General features: G+C 43.4%; 1 protein-coding gene across 1 annotated transcript in view; it reads right to left on the reverse strand.

Annotated features, from left to right (window-relative positions):
* Positions 1–7,801: 7,801 nt before the first annotated feature.
* LOC101126097 (myomegalin) overlaps positions 7,802–19,942 on the reverse strand; it is an 85,609-nt gene continuing 73,468 nt past the window's right edge. The window contains 8 exon segments of the mRNA XM_063695375.1: positions 7,802–8,602; positions 8,605–8,817; positions 10,878–11,016; positions 12,103–12,246; positions 13,189–13,415; positions 13,984–14,100; positions 16,134–16,373; positions 19,269–19,393. Coding sequence (XP_063551445.1) covers positions 8,448–8,602; positions 8,605–8,817; positions 10,878–11,016; positions 12,103–12,246; positions 13,189–13,415; positions 13,984–14,100; positions 16,134–16,373; positions 19,269–19,393 — 1,360 coding nt within the window. The 3' untranslated portion in view covers positions 7,802–8,447.

A 19,942-nucleotide genomic window follows, 5' to 3' on the forward strand; every position in this document is an offset into this window, starting at 1 on the left:
ATTCCCTCTTGTGCCTAGCTTAGCAGGTTCCATGCCCATGGAGCCTTGCCTGCTGCTAGCACAGCAGTCTGAGATCAACCTGGGACACTGAAGCATGGCAGGGGGAGGAGGTTCTGCCACTGCCGAGGCTTGAGTAGGTGGTTCTGTCGTCACAGTGTAAACAAAGTGGTAGGGAAGCTCGAACTGGGCGGGGCCCACTGCAGCTCAGCAAGGCCTACTGCCTCTAGATTCCACCTCTAGGGGCAGGGCATATCTCAATAAAAGGTAGCAGACAGCTTCTGCAGACTTAAACTCCCTGCCTGACAGCCCTAAAGACAGAAGTAGTTCTCCCAGCATGGCATTTGAGCTCTGATAATGGACAGACAGCCTCCTCAAGTGGGTCTCTGACCACCATGTAGCCTAACTGGGAGACATCTCCCAGTAGGGGCTGACGGACCCCTCATACAGGTGGGTGCCCCTCTGGGACAAAGCTTCCAGAGGAAGGATCAGGCAGAAATATTTGCTATTCTGCAGCCTCTGCTGGTGATATCCAGGCAAACAGGGTCTGGAGTGGACCTCCAGCAAACTCCAACAGACCTGCAGCTGAGAAGCCTTCCTGGTTAGAAGGATTAACAAACAGAAAGGAATAGCATCAACATCAACAAAAAGGACATCCACACTAAAACCCCATCTGTAGGTCACCAACATCAAAGACCAAAGTAGTACATAAAACCACAAAGATGGGGAGAAACCAGAGCAGAAAGACTGAAAATTCCAAAAACCAGAAAGCCTCTTCTCCTCCAAAGGAACACAACTCCTCACCAGCAAGGGAACAAAACTGGATGGAGAATTAGTTTGATGAGGTGACAGAAGCAGGCTTCAGAAGGTCAGTAATAACAAACTTCTCCGGGCTAAAGGAGCATGTTCTAACCCATCACAAGGAAGCTGAAAACCTTGAAAAAAGGTTAGATGAATGGCTAACTAGAATAAACAGTGTAGAGAAGAGCTTAAGTGACCTGAAGGAGCTGAAAACCACAGTATGAGAACCTCGTGAAGCATAAACAAGATTCAATAGCCAATTCAATCAAGCAGAATAAAGGATATCAGTGATCAAAGATCAAATTAATGAAATAGTGAGAAGACAAGATTAGAGAAAAAAGCTTAAAAAGAAATGAACAAAGCCTCCAAGAGATGTGGGACTATGTGAAAAGACCAAATCTACATTTCATTGGTGTACCTGAAAGTGACGGGGAGAATAGAACCAAGTTAGAAAACACTCTCCAGGATATTATCCAGGAGAACTTCCCCAATCTAGCAAGGCAGGCCAACACTCAAATTCAGGAAAGACAGAGAACGCCACAAAGACACTCCTCGAGAAGAGCAACTCCAAGACACATAATTGTCAGATTCACCAAGGTTGAAATGAAGGAAAAAATGTTAAGGGCAGCCAGACAGAAAGGTCGGGTTACCCACAAAGGGAAGCCCATCAGACTAACAGCAGATCTCTCTGCAGAAACCCTACAAGCCAGAAGAGAGTGGGGACCAATATTCAACATTCTTAAAGAAAAGAATTTTCAACCCAGAATTTCATATCCAGCCAAACTAAGCTTCATAAGTGAAGGAGAAATAAAATACTTTACAGACAAGCAAATGCTGAGATTTTGTCACCACCAGGCCTGCCTTACAAGAGGTCCTGAAGGAAGCACTAAACATGGAAAGGAACAACTGGTACCAGCCACTGCAAAAACATGCCAAATTGTAAAGACCTTCTACGCTATGAAGAAACTGCATCAATTAACGTGTGAAATAACCAGCTAGTATCATAATGACAGGATCAAATTCACACATAACAATATTAACCTGAAATGTAAATGGGCTAAATGCCCCAATTAAAAGACACAGACTGGAAAATCGGATAAAGAGTCAAGACCCAACAGTATGCTGTATTCAGGAGACCCATTTCATGTGCAGAGACACACATAGGCTCAAAATAAAGGGATGGAGGAAGATCTACCAAGCAAATGGAAAGCAAAAAAAAGCAGGGATTGCAATCCCGGTCTCTGATAAAATAGACTTTAAACCAACAAAGATCAAAAGAGACAGAGAAGGCCATTACATAATGGTAAAGGGATGAATTCAACAAGAAGAGCTAACTATCCTAAATAAATATGCACCCAATACAGGAGCACCCTGATTCATAAAGCAAGTCCTGAGAGACCTAAAAAGAGACTTAGACTCCCACACAATCATAATGGGAGACTTTAACATCCCACTGTCAATATTAGACAGATCAATGAGACAGAAACTTAACAAGGATATTCGGACTTGAACTCAGCTCTGGACCAAGCGGACCTAAAAGACATCTACAGAACTCTCCACCCCAAATCAACAGAATATACATTCTTCTCAGCACCACATAACACTTATTCTAAATTTGACCACATATTTGGAAGTAAAACACTCCTCAGCAAATGTAAAAGAATGGAAATCACAACAAACTGTCTCTCAGACCACAGTGCAATCAAATTAGAACTCAGGATTAAGAAACTCACTCAAAACTGCACAGCTACATGGAAACTGAACAACCTGCTCCTAAATGACTACTGGGTAAATAATGAAATGAAAGCAGAAATAAAGATGTTCTTTTGAACCAACGAGAAGAAAGACACAACATACCAGAATCTCTGGGACACATTTAAAGCAGTGTGTAGAGGCAAATTTATAGCACTAAATGCCCAGAAGAGAAAGCAGGAAAGATCTAAAATTGATACCCTAACATCACAATTAAAGGAACTAAAGAAGCAAGAGCAAACAGATTCAAAAGCTAGCAGAAGACAAGAAATAACTAAGATCAGAGCAAAACTGAAGGAGATAGAGACACAAAAACCCCTTCAAAAAAATCAGTGAATCCAGGAGCTGGTTTTTTGAAAAAAATCAACAAAATAGATAGACTACTAGCAAGACTTATAAAGAAGAAAAGAGAGAAGAATCAAACAGATGCAATAAAAAATGAAAATGGGGATATCACTACCAATCCCACAGAAATACAAACTACCATCAGAGAATACTATAAACACCTCTACACAAATAAAACTAGAAAATCTAGAAGAAATGGATAAATTCCTGGATACATACAGCCTCCCAAGACTAAACCAGGAAGAACTCAAATCTCGGAATAGACTAATAACAGGTTCTGTAATTGAGGCAATAATAGCCTACCAAGCAAAAAACTTCCAGGACTAGACAGATTCACAGCCAAATTCTACCAGAGGTATGAAGAGGTGCTGGTACCATTCCTTCTGAAATTATTCCAATCAATAGAAAAAGAGGGAATCCTCCCTAGCTCATTTTATGAGGCCAGCATCATCCTGATACCAAAGCCTGGCAGAGACAAAACAAAAAAAGATAATTTTAGGCCAATATCCCTAATGAACATTGATGCGAAAATCCTCAGTAAAATACTGGCAAACCAAATCCAGCAGCACATCCAAAAGTTTATCCCCCATGATCAAGTCAGCTTCATCCCTAGGATCCAAGGCTGGTTCAACATACACAAATCAATAAATGTAATCCATCACATAAACAGAACCAACAACAAAAACCACAATTATCTCAACAGATGCAGAAAAGGCCTTTGACAAAATTCAACAGCCTTTCATGCTAAAAACTCTCAATAAATTAGGTATTGATTGAATGTATCTCAAAATAATAAGAGCTATTTATGACAAACCCAAGCCAATATCATACTGAATGGGCATTCCCTTTGAAAACTGGTACAAGACAATGATGCCCTCTCTCACCACCCCTATTCAACATAGTATTGGAAGTTCTAGCCAGGCCAATCAGGCAAGAGAAAGAAATAAAGGGTATTCAATTAGGAAAAGAGGAAGTCAAATTGTCCCTGTTTGCAGATGACATGATTGTATATTTAGAAAACCCCATTGTCTCAGCCCAAAATCTCCTTAAGCTGATAAGCAACTTCAGCAAAATCTCAGGATACAAAATCAATGTGCAAAAATTACGAGCATTCCTATACACCAAGAACAGACAAACAGAGAGCCAAATCATGAGTGAACTCCCATTCACAATTACTACAAAGAGAATAAAATATCTAGGAATCCAACTTACAGAGGATGTGAAGGACCTCTTCAAGGAGAACTACAAACCACTGCTCAATGAAATAAAAGAGGACACAAACAAATGGAAGAACATTCCATGCTCATGGATAGGAAGTATCTTGTGAAAATGGCCATACTACCCAAGGTAATTTATAGATTCAATGGTATCCCCATCAAGCTACCACTGACTTTCTTCACAAAATTGGAATAAACACTTTAAACTTCATATAGAACCAAAAAAGAGCCCACATAGCCAAGACAATCCTAAGCAAAAAGAACAAAGCTGGAGGCATCACGCTACCTGACTTCAAACTATACTACAAGGCTACAGTAACCAAAACAGCATGTTACCAGTACCAAAACAGAGATACAGACCAACAGAAGAGAACAGAGCCCTCAGAAAAAACACCACACATATAAAACCATCGGATCTTTGACAAACCTGACAAAAACAAGAAATGGGGAAAGGATTCCCTATTTAATAAATGGTGCTGGGAAAACTGGCTAGCCATATGTAGAAAGCTGAAACTGGATCCATTCCTTACACCTTACACAAAAATTAACTCAAGATGGATTAAAGACTTAAATGTAAGACGTAACACCATAAAAACCCTAGAAGAAAACCTAGGCAATACCATTCAGGACACAGGCATGGGCAAAGACTTCATGATTAAAACACCAAAAGCAATGGCAACAAAAGCCAAAATAGACAAATGGGATCTAATTAAACTAAAGAACTTCTGCACAGCAAAAGAAACTCTCATCAGAGTGAACAGGGAACCTAAGGAATGGGAGAAAATTTTTGCAATGTATCCACCTGACAAAGGGCAAATATCCAGAATCTACAAATAACTTAAACAAATTTTCAAGAAAAAACCAAACCCATCAAAAAGTGGGCAAAGGATATGAACAGACACTTCTCAAAAGAAGACATTTATGCTGCCAACAGACATGAAAAAAATGCTCATTATCATTGGTCATCAGAGAAATGCAAATCAAAACCACAATGAGATACCACTCACACCAGTTAGAACGGCAATCATTAAAAAGTCAGGAAACAACAGATGCTGGAGAGGATGTGGAGAAATAGGAATGGTTTTACACTGTTGGTGGGAGTATAAATTAGTTCAACCATTGTGGAAGACAGTGTGGCAATTTCTCAAGGATCTAGAACTAGAAATACCATGTGACCCAGCAATCTCATTACTGGGTATATACCCAAAGGATTATAAATCATTCTACTATAAAGACACATGCACAGCTATGTTTATTGTGGCACTATTCACAATAGCAAAGACTTGGAACCAATCCAAATGTCCATCAATAATAGACTAGATAAAGAAAATGTGGCACATATACACCAAGGAATACTATGCAGCCATAAAGAGGGATGAGTTCATGTCCTTTGCAGGGACATGGATGAAGGTGGAAACCATCATTCTCAGCAAAATATCACAAGGTCAGAAAACCAAACTCCGCATGTTCTCACTCTTAAGTGGGAGTTGACCAATGAGAACACATGGACACAGGGATGGGAACAACCCCCTCTTGTGGGGTTGGCGGCCGGGGGAGGGATAGCGTTAGGAGAAATACCTAATGTAAATGATGAGTTGATGGGTGCAGCAAACCAACATGGCACATGCATACCTATGTAACAAACCTGCACGTTGTGCACATATACCCTAGAACTTAAAGTATTAAAAAAAAAGATTATTTCTTTGAATAAGCGTTCTGTTCTTTGCTCCTTCTCAATCCCCTCTTTAAGGCCAATAAATCTTTGATTTTCTCTTTTGAGGCCCTCTTCTAGATCTCTTAAGCATTCTGTGTTCCTTCTCATTCTTCTTTTTCTCCTCTGACTGTATTTTCAAATAGCTTGTTTGCATGCTCACTAATTCTTTCTTCTGCTTGATCAAGTCTACTGAGACCAAGTCTACTGAGACCCACTAATGCATTTTCCAGCTCCAGGATTTGATTTTTTTCTCTTACTTCAGTAATCTTGTTAAATTTCGGATATATTTCTGAATTGTTTCTGTGTTTTCTTGAAGTTCATTCAGCTTTCTCAAAATAGCTATTCTGAATTCCCTGAGAGGTTACACATCTCCATCTCTCCAGGGTTGATCACTGGGTGCCTTACGTGGTCCATTTGTTGAGGTCATATTGACTTCAATGTTATTGATACTGTCGATGTTTGTCAGTATCTGGGCATTGAAGGATAAGGTATTTATTCCAGCGTTTGCAGTCAGGTCTTGTTTGTACCTGTCTTTCAGAGGACCTTCCAGGAATTCAAAGTGGGCTGATGAGTTCCCTAAGCCAGTGAATCACTGCAGCCAGTGATTTTGTACTACAGGGCACCCTAGGCCCAGGTACACTGCAATTCTTACAGATTCCTAGGTCCCCAGCCCTGTGGACTTGGGGAAGATCAGGGATTGTTCTCTGCATTCCCAGGTAAAGCCCCTAGCTTACTTCCTTTTCTTTCCCCCAAGCAAAAGGAATCTTTCTTCAGGCTGCACTGCCTGAAGTGTGGGGAGGGGTGATACAGGCATTCCCCATAGCTGCTGCAGCTGCTGCCGTCATACTGGCTCACACCTCAAGTCCAGGGTCTTCCAGACCTATGCAGCATCAGGGCTTGCCCAAGGACTGTGGTCACTACAGCCTGCCTGCCACTGAAATTTATTTGAAGCCCAAGAAATCTCCAGTGATAAAGCCGGCCAGAACTTTGGTGGGTTCTTCCTGCTGGGGCAGCTGATTCCCTTGTGGCCCAGGGTGGATCTAAATGCTTCTTCTGTGGGCACCAGCCTGGAATCAAGTGCTGTGGGGTTCTGTCCAGTGCCGTGTGTCACTATGGCAAGACAGGTACTAAGTTTCATAAAGTCCCACACTTTCCCCCTTGTCCCCAAGCCATTAGATTCTCTCTCGCAGATGCATTTCCTGTGGTTGGGGGAGAGGTGTCATAGGCAATGCAAGACTGTCCTTCCTCCCTTCAATGCATCTTTTCTTGTTAGCATGTTAAAAGCGGGTGCTATGATCTCTCACCTGGTTAGCCCTTGTGAAAGTGTTTTCTTACATAGATAGTTGTTCAATTTGATGTTCCTTCAGAGAGACCATTGCTGGAGAATTCTATTCTACCATCTTACTCCACCTCCTACCTGTTTTTATTTTTTAAATGTTTCTAGTACATAATTGTGAAGTGATAGCTTTATTTTAATCTTGGGGATCAAAAGCATGTAGCTAAGAACTTTTCCCAAGGAATATTTTAAAATTTTTATATCAATGTTTATGGAATGACATACTTTTTGATTCAAGGTTCTTAAATGTAGTTTTAGTTTTGATTCAATGTTATAGAACACTGTTTTTTTAAACTGTGATCTGCAGCCCACATGTAATGGAATCACCTGGGGTGCTTATATTAAAAAAATGCAGATTCTAGGGCTCACACCAACTAAATCTCCTGGGATTGGAGACCAGGAGGTAGCTCCTATAATCTCCACAGTTGCTTCTAAGGTACACTAAGTTTAAGAACCATTCTTTCATATTTTCAGATTGGGGATTCTTACAAAATGACAAAGAAGGAAAACCTTAATCTTTTAAAGTTAGAGTTCAAGCATTAGACTGTGCACTTCTTAAACACAGTTTGTCTTTCCCATTTTCTCTTTCCAGTTCTTTACACTGTCAAGGGATTGGTGCAGAAATGGGAAACAAAGCAGTGAAAGAAAAACTATTTATTTCTTTATACACATTTTGCTTTAATAATCACAAAAGACTTTCATTTTCTGTCACCCACCCTGTCCACCAGTTATGTTGGCCTTCAATATATGGCGATAGCAACATATATAAATCTATATCATACATTTATACACACAAACACATTCTACCACCATTGTGAAGACACAGACTAGGCTTTACCATGGCTGGGGGCCTCTCCCATGCCACTTAAAAATGAGCACAGGTTTGCTCTATGCAAGAATTTCAACAGAGTTGGTCTGGCCATCAGTCTCCAATTTCCCCAAGGTAAGATAGGATGACAAAATGGGAAAGCATCTCTGAAGTGAGGTCAGTTCAATTTGGATATCATAGAAGAAAAGAAATACGATGTGCTAGGTTAAGTCTGAGATGGTATCTGGGAAGTCACCACATTCATGATGTGAACTCAAAGAACGCAGGTGCTACAGTGCAGACCAAAGCCCAGCCTGACTCAACCCAACAGGGTCAGGTGTGGATCTGTGAGTAGTGCTCACTGAGCCCCCGCCAGCAGTGTCCGGCAGGGCACCGCTGCTCAGTAGTGTGCTTTTAGAACCTGTCAGAGGAGCTCCAGCATTGGGACCACGTGCCCCATTCATCAGAATCAGGGTCCTATATCCACTGAGTTTTCCATCTCAGGACAGCTGATGAGGCAAGAAATGTGCTCTTGCTAGTTCCCAAGCTGCTGGGGCTGTTGAGAGGCAGTATCACAAAACCTTCTATGCAAACTACGCATCTTTTGCTTAGTGCTGGGCCAAGTGGACCTTGGCTAACGGTATTCCATAGCTGTCAGAAAGGCTTTCTGCCTTTCTCCCAGCTCCACCAGGATACATCTCTGACTCCCTTTTCTGGACCCTCCAGTGGACTTGGAGGAATGAGGCCCATATGCTCCTCAGCAGATAGGTAGCTGCACAAAAGGGGGACAGGCCAGCCTTTCCTGCTGTTTTAAGGACTTCTGGTGGCTGCGCTTCTTGCATGGTTCCTGGAAGGCAAGGGTCACAAGGCTGGAGTACACGGCAGAGCCCTTAGGGATTTCACCTGCAGACAAACATAAAACAAACCAAATCAGTGTATATTGCCAGGCCCTACTGATGGCTACCTGAAGCAGGAGTGAGAGCTACATGGTGACCAAAGCCAGGAGCACGGTGAGAGCCAGTTAAGAGGATGAGCTAAGAGCATGCGCTGCAGTCTGGAGGAGCAACAGGTGCCCGAGGTTAGGGGGAGCCTCCCACCTCCCTGTGTGCTGAGATCCCTGCTCCAATTCACTGCACACTGGGTGGCTGGATCCTACCACTCCCTCTTCAGGGGCCAGGTGACTATCCATATCACTTTGTCTCAGCAGAAAGAGGCCTTTGCCATCTCCACCCAAGAAAGAAGTGCTTAGCATGAAACATGCACATATAGAAATAGCCTGTTGTAGGAAGAAGAGGACATTCTGCAGGGAAGTCCTCTGTTAAGTTTATGTCCAGTCACCATAATGAGGGTGTGGAGGGGCCAAGTCCACAGGGACCTCAGAGCTCAACTAAGTCCAGTTCCATCTTTGACAGATGAGGGTGCAGCAGTCTCACAGAGACTAAGAGACAAGCCAAAGCCACACAGCAGTTAGTGATAAGCCAGGGATTAGAACCGAGGCCTCAGGTCCTTCCCAGTGATCTACGGGAGGTGGAGGGGAAAGCTTCCACACTGGAGAAAGCCAGTGGATACTAGAGACTTTTGGGTTACCTTTTAGTGGATACTAGAGACTTTTTGGGTTACCTTTTCTGGGACAGGAATAAGGCTTTACAGAGGCAATCCTGTAAGTGCTGCTCTAAAGAGGCTCAGGAAAGAGAAGAATTATCAGAGAAAAATAAAAGGGAATTAGTGAAAAAATTAAAAAAAAAGAGCAAGTTAAACTGGCCCAAGTCATTTTCACACTATGGAGATCAACATTCTCTCAGGTTATGGATTAGAAACATTTCTAGGAATATGCTCAATTGCTTATGGCAAAGCTTTGAAGTTCACGTTAAAAGGTTTAGTTTCTGATTTTTAACCATTTCATATACCTCAAGTTTTTCTTCAAAGCACTTCCTAGGGAATGATTAACACTTAGTGTTTTAAGTAAATGTAGATAATGTCTGGTACATATGTAATATTTTTCCCGTGAAGGTTCAGTTGTTATTTAACAAATTCGCTTTTAGACCAATGAGACCCAACAGATCTCTTTTGTCATGTTACTTAAAGATACAGCAAAATCAAATTGCTGTTCTTAACCCAGGAGTGTGCAGTGAAATCAGTTTATTAGGTTGCAAATTGCTTTTACTTTTTCATGAAGAGAAGAACACATAACTGGCCTCAAGATCCCTCTACCAAAAGCTCATTCAGAGGCAGACTCCTGAATATCTAATGACTTCAAGAGTGAGCTGAATTGCATTTCTCCAGTCTCCTGACCTGGCATCAAAGAAGAAAAATTGGAGTAAAAAGGAGAGATGAGGACAATGTGAGAGTGAACCAAGATACAGGGGCAGGAGCTGACGGGGTGGGAGGGTGATGGGAACAGAAACTATCAGGAAGCTCACTGAGGACTTGTGATCTTGCAAGTGGACTGAAAATCTTCTCCTGGGAGGCCAAAGCAGGCCAAGTGTCGCCTACAAGATCTGCTAACGGATGGTGATGGGTGGGGGACAGGCTTGGTGCCTCTGACTGGTGCAGTAGTTTCCTTACCTCTAAGTTAGTCCTTGCCTTCTTTAAAACATCTTGTGTTCTGGCTACCGAAACAACAAAAGAGCACCACAGAGTAGAAATCACCAGCAGAAATTAACCCTATTTGCTTAGCGTGAGAATTCTAAAGCATTTATTCCTTTCTAGCTATTCAGTTTGGAGTCTCCTTCTATCCACCCCGTCCTCCCCTCCCTCTGCATCCACAATTGCTCGTGGCACAGGAGGTTTGGGGACATCAAATCAGTCTCCACTCCCAACACCTCCAAGCCACTGCTCATCAGCAGCACAAGTGCGGCATTGGGAAGACTGCCTGTTTCTTCCCCCATTCCCTCTCAGGGAACCTACGCTGGCTGACGATGAACTGCTCCATGCTCTCCTTCTGTTGGTTGGCGGTCTTCAGACGCTCAGCTGTGCTCTGAAGGAGCCGCTCCTGTTTGGATACTTTGGTTCTCAGTTCCAGAAGTTCCCTTTCTGTTGATTCTCCCTGGATAAGAGGAACAGACTCTTACTGACCAGGCAGAAGGCCTAAAGCACCCTGTGCTCTGTGGCTCTTTCCAGTTCAAATAAGGATTCTACAATCTTCTCAACCCTCCTGAACTGGATTTCCTCCTTCACAGCCTCGGATACCTCCAGCTGAGGACAGTTTAGGATGAGGCCATTAGGCAGGAATAATGAGACTCTGGAATTCCCCATGCAGACTAGCACAGGCCTACACACTTGCAGCTTAAGAGAACCTCGCCTCAGGCTGGTATCAAACTCCCAACTCTGAAGAGGACCTTGCTTTAGTCCTGATATCAGTTCTGTCACTCTCCCTTCACAGGTAAGATTGAGAGTTCAGAAGTGTTATGCTGGGGAGAGAGATCTGGACTCAGGAAAGTTTGCAAGTTTGTAAATATTTGTGCCAACATGAAGATGGCACAACACCCTCTCCCTGGAATTAGCATAGTTGGATCCAAAAGGTATTGGTGACATTGACCTGGAGCTAGAATCCCTGGGGAGGAGATCCTGAAACCTGCCTACACAAGGGTCTGCCAATCAGAGTTAGCCTGAGCTCTGAGCAGATCCTGAGGGGAGGCTGACTTTCCCCAGGCCTGGTCCAGCGATGCCAGCTTAAGTTGTATGTTGGGATTCCAGGCAGTGGCTAAAAAGGCTCAGTCTCATGGGGCATTCTGTGATCATTTGACCACGGGACCTGTGGGGTGGGAGATGGGTGCTGAAGCTTTAACTGAATTTCAGCTCATCCAAACTTCAGAAAGGTAAAGAAACTGAATATTTATGGATTGCCAGGGTTATGATGTCTCCGCCTTCTCCACACTCCTTCCTCTTCTTCTTTGATTTCTTATCCAGGGGTCAGGGGGCTGGTGGGGAATGGGATGTATTTAGAGCTGCAATGAAAGCAGCCACCAAGGGTCAGAGATGTCCCTCCAGGGACACTTCTCTAAATTCCTGTCTATCCCATTTCACAATGTGGCTCCTGATTTTCTGGAAAAGCTGTGACATTGAGGAGACAGAACAGTATTGGAGGGCAGGAGAACTGGGTTTGAACCAAGAAAGGACACTGGCATCTTACCACTTTGCCAGGCAGCACAGGGATGTGGGTGCTTGGCAGGGCCACTCTCCAGAACATGGTGAGGAGGGAAGCCGACTCCTCTAGGGCATGGTGCAGGGCACTGGTGCTGCTCCGAAGCTCATGAATACCTTTGCTGCCTAGCACCTGGGGAAAGGTAACACCACAGGAGCGGAGAGATTACTTTCCTCCCCCTGCATGGGCTCAAGCTTCCTTTGTGAGTGAGGCACAGAACATGGGCCTGCTTGAATCTGTGAAGCCCTTGCACAACCATTTGCAGCTCTCAGAACTAAGGTGCTGCTCCCTTTACCAGGAATGCCTTCCTCCACCTGCAGAACCCATAAGGCTTTCAAAACTCACCCCCCTTGCTATGTCCTCTATGAACCTGTTACCTTCCTTGCCTGAGATAAATGACCACATTTGCATTGGCGCTCTCACAGCACAAAGGATGACTTCTCATACTGTGCCTGTAGCCCCGTACTGTGCTTATCTACTTGGGTGTGTGTCTTGCCCTCTAGTGTGGGGGCTCCGTGGAGGCAGGGCTGTCCCTATGCATCCATGGGTCTCCAACAGCTCAGACAGCACAGCCACTGGTGCCTGGTCTCTCTCACTGGAAAGGTGCTCTGAGAAGCTTTGCTGACTACCTTCCCTCCCCGTATGCAGTCTGCACAAGGAAATGCCGTGGCTGTCAGGCTTCTCACCCCTTCCACATGTGGGGGCCATACACCTGCAAATCCTTCAGTTTCTGTCCATCCCATTGAGTCGACTCTGCCCACAGATGGTCATGTGCCTGCATGACTGTGGTAGATAATAAGCTACCAAAGGCTGCTAGGCAATGCCACGTGTTTCTGTGGGGCTGAGGGGAAATATCCAGTCAGCTATATATGGAACAGAGCAGAACTCACAGTGAAAATAGGAGATAGAGAAGAAAGGGCCTGGCTGCTACGCATGGAAGAGGAAGCCTCAGCTGTTGAGAGATGCAAAGCATGGAAAAAAAACAAAAAAACAAAAATGGTGGGAGAAGGAGTTAACATCAAAGGAAGAAAGGGCACAAGGAAAGAGTGCACCTAAAGCTTCAGGTGTGATTACCCCTGTGCCTTGGGCTTCAAGGCCAGGGAAGCTGCATGCTGATCTCACAAGAGACACTATCTTTTTGACCAGCAGCTTGCCCTCTGCAATCTGCTGTCTTAGGGCACTGTAGTCATCAATGTGGCCAATGACATGGCGGCCATGCTTATTGGCAAAGGAGCCATCAGTAGCATCACCCTCCAGCTTGCGAGGGGTCTTCAATACTGGAGAAGTATCCAAACCCAAGCCTAAAAAAGAAAATGACAACACAACAGAATCTTCTGTTATTCATAATGATATCCTCAGTTTACTCCAACTCAAAAGAGGTAGGGAACAAGAAAAGGACGAGGCTGGGAACAAGAAAGGAAGCCTTGGAATTTACAAGAGTGGGGCAAAGTCCATAGAGATCTTCTGGCTTCTATATTTTTATAATCTTTCTTACATTATCTCTTAATGATAAATTTGCCAGGAGACAATTTTTTCCTTATTGGCAAATGAAATAGGATGAATCATAATAAATAATAAGCTTCTGGGTAGAGAAGACACAGACAAGGAAATCAAGCTGGATACAGAGAACATTTTCAAGAATGGAGAGATTATGGTGCAATGAAGCAAGAACAGCAGTAGGAAAACTACAGGAGGATGAACAATGGCAAGAAAGGCAGCCACAGAAGGTGCAGGGAGTAGGGCTAAAGGCCTTGGGGCATGCAGAGAAAACTCTCTAAATACAGATAATATGTTTACAGACAAGAAAAGGTTGTTTGCATTAATCTCTTTCCATCATCAATCCCTGGGCCCTTTAGTTGCCATATTTACCATTTGCTCTGTTGATTATGGCCGTTTCTGAGCCAGGAGTAGAGGAAGCAGAGTTGGGGAGGACCAGAGCTGGGGAATTCATACCAACATCCCGGACTGGAGGGGACACAGCTGAATCTAGGGGGTAAAGGCAACCACAGTTTTCAGGAGCCCTGGAACACACTGCACGTGAAGCACATGCACACCTAGCCGTCCCCACTGAGACCTAAGGTGGCAGGACTCTCCTCTTACAGAATTATCCATACCCCACAAGCCAAAGCAAAAGCCCATGAGTCACTGAGTTCAGAATGTGTCCATTCTTCAGAACAAAAAGGTATTCCTTTAACTGAGGGGTGTTCCATGAGAAAGAACCTCTAGTTTGAAAAATTATTAGGTATATTTTTATAAACCGAGTCTTGAGTATAATTTGTGTGTGGTATCTAATAAGATGCCCTGTAACTAAATGTAATATGTATAAATATACATAGTACATATTAAAATCTAGAATCAAGGAATGAAGGAATGAATGGATTCATGGGGTACTAAACTCAACATTCTAGTCATCATTCTGATGAGGCAATACTGAAAAAAATTGACTTGTATGAGAAGAATGGAGAGAGAGGGCTTGGTGGGTTAACATTGTCTTGCTGGAGACTAAAAAGCAACCCTATGGTGGAGGAATTGGAAAATATCACAAAGAAGGTAGAAAAGGTCCTGCTCAGGCAAGTGTGGCCCAGTGCCTGCTTTCCAGCTCAGGCCTCGGGGGTGCTAGAGAAAGAGGGGCAGGGACTGCACCAGTGGGGCTGAGTCTTGGCTGCTGTGTGGGAAGCCAGTGAGAGGGGAAGGCCTGGTTAGAAGGAAGAGTTGGAGACATAACTGAACACCACAACCATCAGGGCAGTCCAGAGGAGGGCAAGGTGTCCAACTAATGTAAGCTGAGCAGTTCCTGGTGGTCAGGTGGTTTGCTTGGTGGCCCACGTGTGTTTTTTTATTGAATTGCTAAAACAGCATAATCATGTTATTGTCACCTTCATTTGACAAATAAGGTTACTGTCAGATAAATAAGCATCTACAAGAACCAGAGAAAAATAAAGATTAACATGACCCAGAAATAGCTGGTAGGAGAGTTTGAAAGCTCAGCTTTAGAGAAACTGAACAGAAGTGGTTCCTGATTTGAATAAAATTGAAGGTATGGCCATGGAGGTGAGTGGAGATGGTGTACTAAATGGTGTATCAAAAGGAGAAAAGGACAGAGGAAGTAGAAATTGAATGATTTAAGAGACTAGGGGGACACCACTGACACTTCAATGAAAACGGGGAGAAGTGAGATTGATGGGGGATATTGAGAAGAGAAGGGGGACCTGGTCAAACACACCTATCTGAAAAGGCAGGCAAGGGGTGGGGTAGAGAAAGCGAATGATGACCGCCCGAAATAAATCACCCACCATCCAGGACTTCCCCAGAGCCCTGTTTCCTTAGGGGCAGGAACATTTTGCCACACAGTTGAGTTCCCCACCTGTGAGGGAAAGGGGGACTAGAGAATCTGGGAAGGTCGGCAATACTGAGACAGGGCACAGTGAGCTGGAAGGAACACAGACTGAAAATCACAACATCTGGTTCTGATCCTGGCTTTGTCTATAACTTCTCTAAACCCTCGCTTGTCTGTTAATGTCTCAAGACCTAAGTTTTCTTATGTGAAATACAGAGACAGCAAAACCTGCTTTACTTCAGACAAAATTATATATGTGAAAACACTTGGCTAAAACTAAAGCACCAAGCAAATCCAAGAAAAAGATATGAACATATACAGCTGCTAATTATTGAGCAATTCTTAGTGTGCCAAGCACTTGTAAATGATCTCATTTAATGCTCAAAATCATATAAGGTATATATTGTTATTATTCTCATCTTAAATATGAGGAAACTAAGGCTTAAACCACTGAGACTTAAGATACCTTGCCCAAATCAAACGACCTATAAGCGGTAAACTCAGAATCTGGAGCCCGGTCTGACCTAAATCCCATGCTTTCACTCAGGCTGCTAGACTAGAGCATCTCTGATTTCAACCTGACCCTAAGGAGCATGGACCAGGCCGATTGCACCTTCTGCCGCAGACATCCTGGTGATCTCCCCGCTGGCGGAGGGTTTTCTAAGTCCCTTTTCCTTCCTACCTTGGAGGAGCAGCTGCTTGTTTCCAGAGTCAGCGCTGGCTGGGAAGTTCTGGTTAATGGAGGAGGGGCTGAGGCTGGCTTTGCCAGCACCGCTATCCAGCTGCTGTTGCAGCTGCAGTCGCAGACAATTGTTCCCCTGAATGCTCTGCTCCAGCTGCCCTCTCAGAGCTCGTACCTCTGCCACCAGGTGGCTCAGGTCACTGCTCAAAAGGATTTGGTGACAGGCATCCAGGCTGTAAGCTAAGAGAGAAGAGGAGTCTGGTAACATTGACCCAAGTATTTCCATGCACTTGTCAGAAGCCTCCTCTGTGACATTCTTTTCTGCCAAGGACCCCACTATCATGTGAGTCTCATGTAACCCATCTATGATGGAGATGTCATCATTTCTGTGTGTGGCCTGGGGATGGCACTGAGCTAGCACACATCCAGTCTGAAACTTCCCTGCGGCTTAAGTTACACACATGCACCTATAGAGCATTTGATTGGCAGATGAGGATAAGTCCATAGTAATCTTAGTCCTGCAGGCTAAAGTATAGGATCCTCCAAGGTAGAAGGTCAGCACTGAGCTAGAGAAGGGTAGGGGATGAGGGAGAAAGAGATTTCGCGGTCTCCACTCTCAAAAATGAAAGAGGAGAAGGAGGCCTTTTGGTAGCATGTGAGAATGTGAGTTGGGCACCTTAGATGAGGGATTATAGATAAATGAGTTTTTCAACGTCTTTCTCTTTCTCTCTTTCTATATATATATGTGTGTGTGTGTGTGTACATATATATACAACTATATATAGTGTGTGTATATATATGTCGCGTGTGTATATACATGTGTATATATACACACACACATATATAAATATATATATGTACATATATTTACCTCCATTCACCACATGTAGTCTATTTCTTTGTACTGGGGATGAAGAGATCTAAGAAATATTCTATAACGCCACAATCCCTTATCTGAAAACCTTAAGGCCAAACAAATGTATTTCGAAAGGTAAAATTTATTTTAGTTTTTAGCAAGGCAACAGGGTGCATATATCATATATAACATGTACCCAGTTGCATGTGAGCCACAATCCTTAATCAAACATGTAACTATTTCTGCAATGAGCTATGTGAATATTCTAAGTAGATAAATAAAGACTTATGAATATCCTCTTGTCAGATCATCTAGATTTTGTCACTAAATGAGTATTTGAAAAATTTAATTTGGAGATCTTACTGAATTTTGAAATTACAGGTAACAGATTATGGAGCTTTAGTGGTTAGCTTTGAAATGAGTCCTAAAAGGCAGGGAGAAAAGCATGAAAGGAAAGGGAGCTCAGGATGAAGTAGTTTTAGAGATGTTTTAAAATCTATCTATATGCTTTCATCTTCCCAATAGCACCTTATATTGGACTGTCATCTCTTAATGTACCAGAATATCACTAGACCCCTCCAATAGTTTCCCAGATTCTAATGTCTCCCAACTCCAGGACATCCCCTGAAACTTAGCATCCTAAAGTTCTGTTTTCATCATATGCTTATCTTCTTTGAAAAAGAACAGACTTAGTTTCATTATCTACTATACAGAATGTCAACTTTCACCCTGACCTGTGAGCTTTCACGGTTTGGTGGCTCTACTCCACCATCCTGACTTCTCACTCCCCCAACCCCAAGCTTCTCCTGTGGGCAGGCTGGTCCCACTGACCCAACACTCACCATGACTGTGTACTTAAGCTATTCTCCCAGCCTGGTGAGCCCCCTGTATTTCTTCAAGTTCCAGTTCACCTTCTCTTTAGAAAATCAGGAAACTAAATCAGGATTTATGATAATTCCAATCTAAATTCCACTGCCCTTCACTCTTTGTTTAGCCCTCTGGAGGGACATAAAATAGAGTTCTTTTTCACCTGACTGTTCTTCAAATATCCGAAGCCAGTTCTCACGTCCTCAAGATCTTTTGAAAGCCTACATTTCTTTAGTTTCTTTGACGAGTTGGAGATTTCTGGTCCACACCATTGTGCGCCCTGTCTTCATTATGTTCCCTAGTGTGTCAATGCCCTTTTCAAAGATAGTGCCCCTTAATCTAACAATATTTTAGACATGGTCTCCACAGGCGAACATCACACTTACACTACTGTAGTGTCAGTTTCAGCTGGCATTTCTAGCAATCTTTGGCCTATGCCTTACTTGTGTGAACATGTTTCTACCAAACCCCAAACCCTCAAGTCCATGAATGGCTGCCTGTCCTATATTTCTACCCTCATCCGTTATTTCTACCACTGATATTTTTAATTGAGCTCAGGATTTTGCTTTTTAACTTTGCTAAATTTCATGACATTGATGTCAGTCCTCTGTCCCAGCCTGCTGTGACTGATTCACATTACGTTTTGAGTACCCTTCTCCATTTAAAGAATGAAGAAATGTATCAAAATTCTCAAATATTAGATTATTATTTCAGCAGGCAGCAAAGTCTTCAATAAATGTCCTTAATATTTAAATCCAGGATTGAAATTTAGGTCCTTTTAGTGGTATTTCTATAAGGGTTTTTTGTTTTTGTGTCTTTTAATTTTCTCCTGTGGGCAGGCTGGTCCCCACTGACTCAACACTCACCATGACTTTGTACTTAAGCTATTCGCCCAGCCTGGTAAGCCCCTGTATTTCTTCAAATTCCAGTTCACCTTCTCTTTAGAAAATCGGGAAACTAAATCAGAATTTATGAAAATTAAATGAAAGGGCAATAAGCTGAGAGACAGATGTGACTAGGGAAAGGGTCACGGCGGGAGCAGACTGCCTGCTGCATTGGGCTGAATGGGTTGTCAGTATGTATTACCGACAATATTAAAGGCCTTTTCAAATGATGATATCATTAGGACAGTTCTTTTGCTTTAAAAAATGTTACAATCTAGACATTGTTAGGAATGTCTAGATTTTCTTAAAGTAATTAGGAATGATCAGGCTGGATCTTGCTCGTGCCACAACCTGTCCCCTTGGGCTTTGTGTATGAGAGTTCCTACTGGGAGCCCCAGGCTCGGGTGGCGGTTTCTGAGACAGAACTCTGTAGCTCCTCATGATCTCCACAACTCCCAAAGGAATGACCTCACTAGCATCCTATGCAAGGGCAAAAAGCTCATGGGGTGAGGGGAGAAGAACACATACCTTTCAGCCCCTTCTTGGAATTGCCATAAAGTGCCTCGTAGATTTGTAGCTCTGACTGGAGGGACTCAAAGAGCTGCTGTTTCTCTTCACACTGTTGCTGCAGGAGAACCAGCTTGTGCTGCAGTCTGACCAGGGAGAGGCAAGGCCCACTGAGATGGCAGAGCTACTCAGCCACACCAGAGCAATAAGCTGAGAGCCAGATGTCAACTCAGGGGGTCATAAAGGGTTTTGGTTAGGGTTACATCTGAGCCCCAGATGTCAACTCAGGGGGTCATGAAGACCATTACTTATTTTGCAGATGTGGAAATGGTGGCTGAGGGAGGTCAAGTAACTTTGCTTGAAAACACACCATTACCTACATTAGTTCAGAGCAGAACAGACACACCAGCACAGTCTCCTTACTGCTCCTACAGTGCTCTTTGCATCCTGACAAGCAGTTACAGGGCTTATGCTGGGACCAGGCATCACAGCCAGTATAGAAGCTTCCTAGGTGATGGTGAGACTAATGTCCTATATGTAATTGGAAGCATAGGAACCCTTCTTTTTCATGTCTCTGATATACTGAAGACTTCTATAACAGAGTTTTACTCTCTCAACTTGAGAGGGACAAGGCATTCCCAGAGAAGTCCTTTCTTCTGCTCAAAGTGCCCCACCCCCGTCCACGCCCCGACTGA

This window comes from Gorilla gorilla, chromosome 1 (assembly GCF_029281585.2).
Source record: "Gorilla gorilla gorilla isolate KB3781 chromosome 1, NHGRI_mGorGor1-v2.1_pri, whole genome shotgun sequence".
Taxonomy (NCBI): domain Eukaryota; kingdom Metazoa; phylum Chordata; class Mammalia; order Primates; family Hominidae; genus Gorilla; species Gorilla gorilla.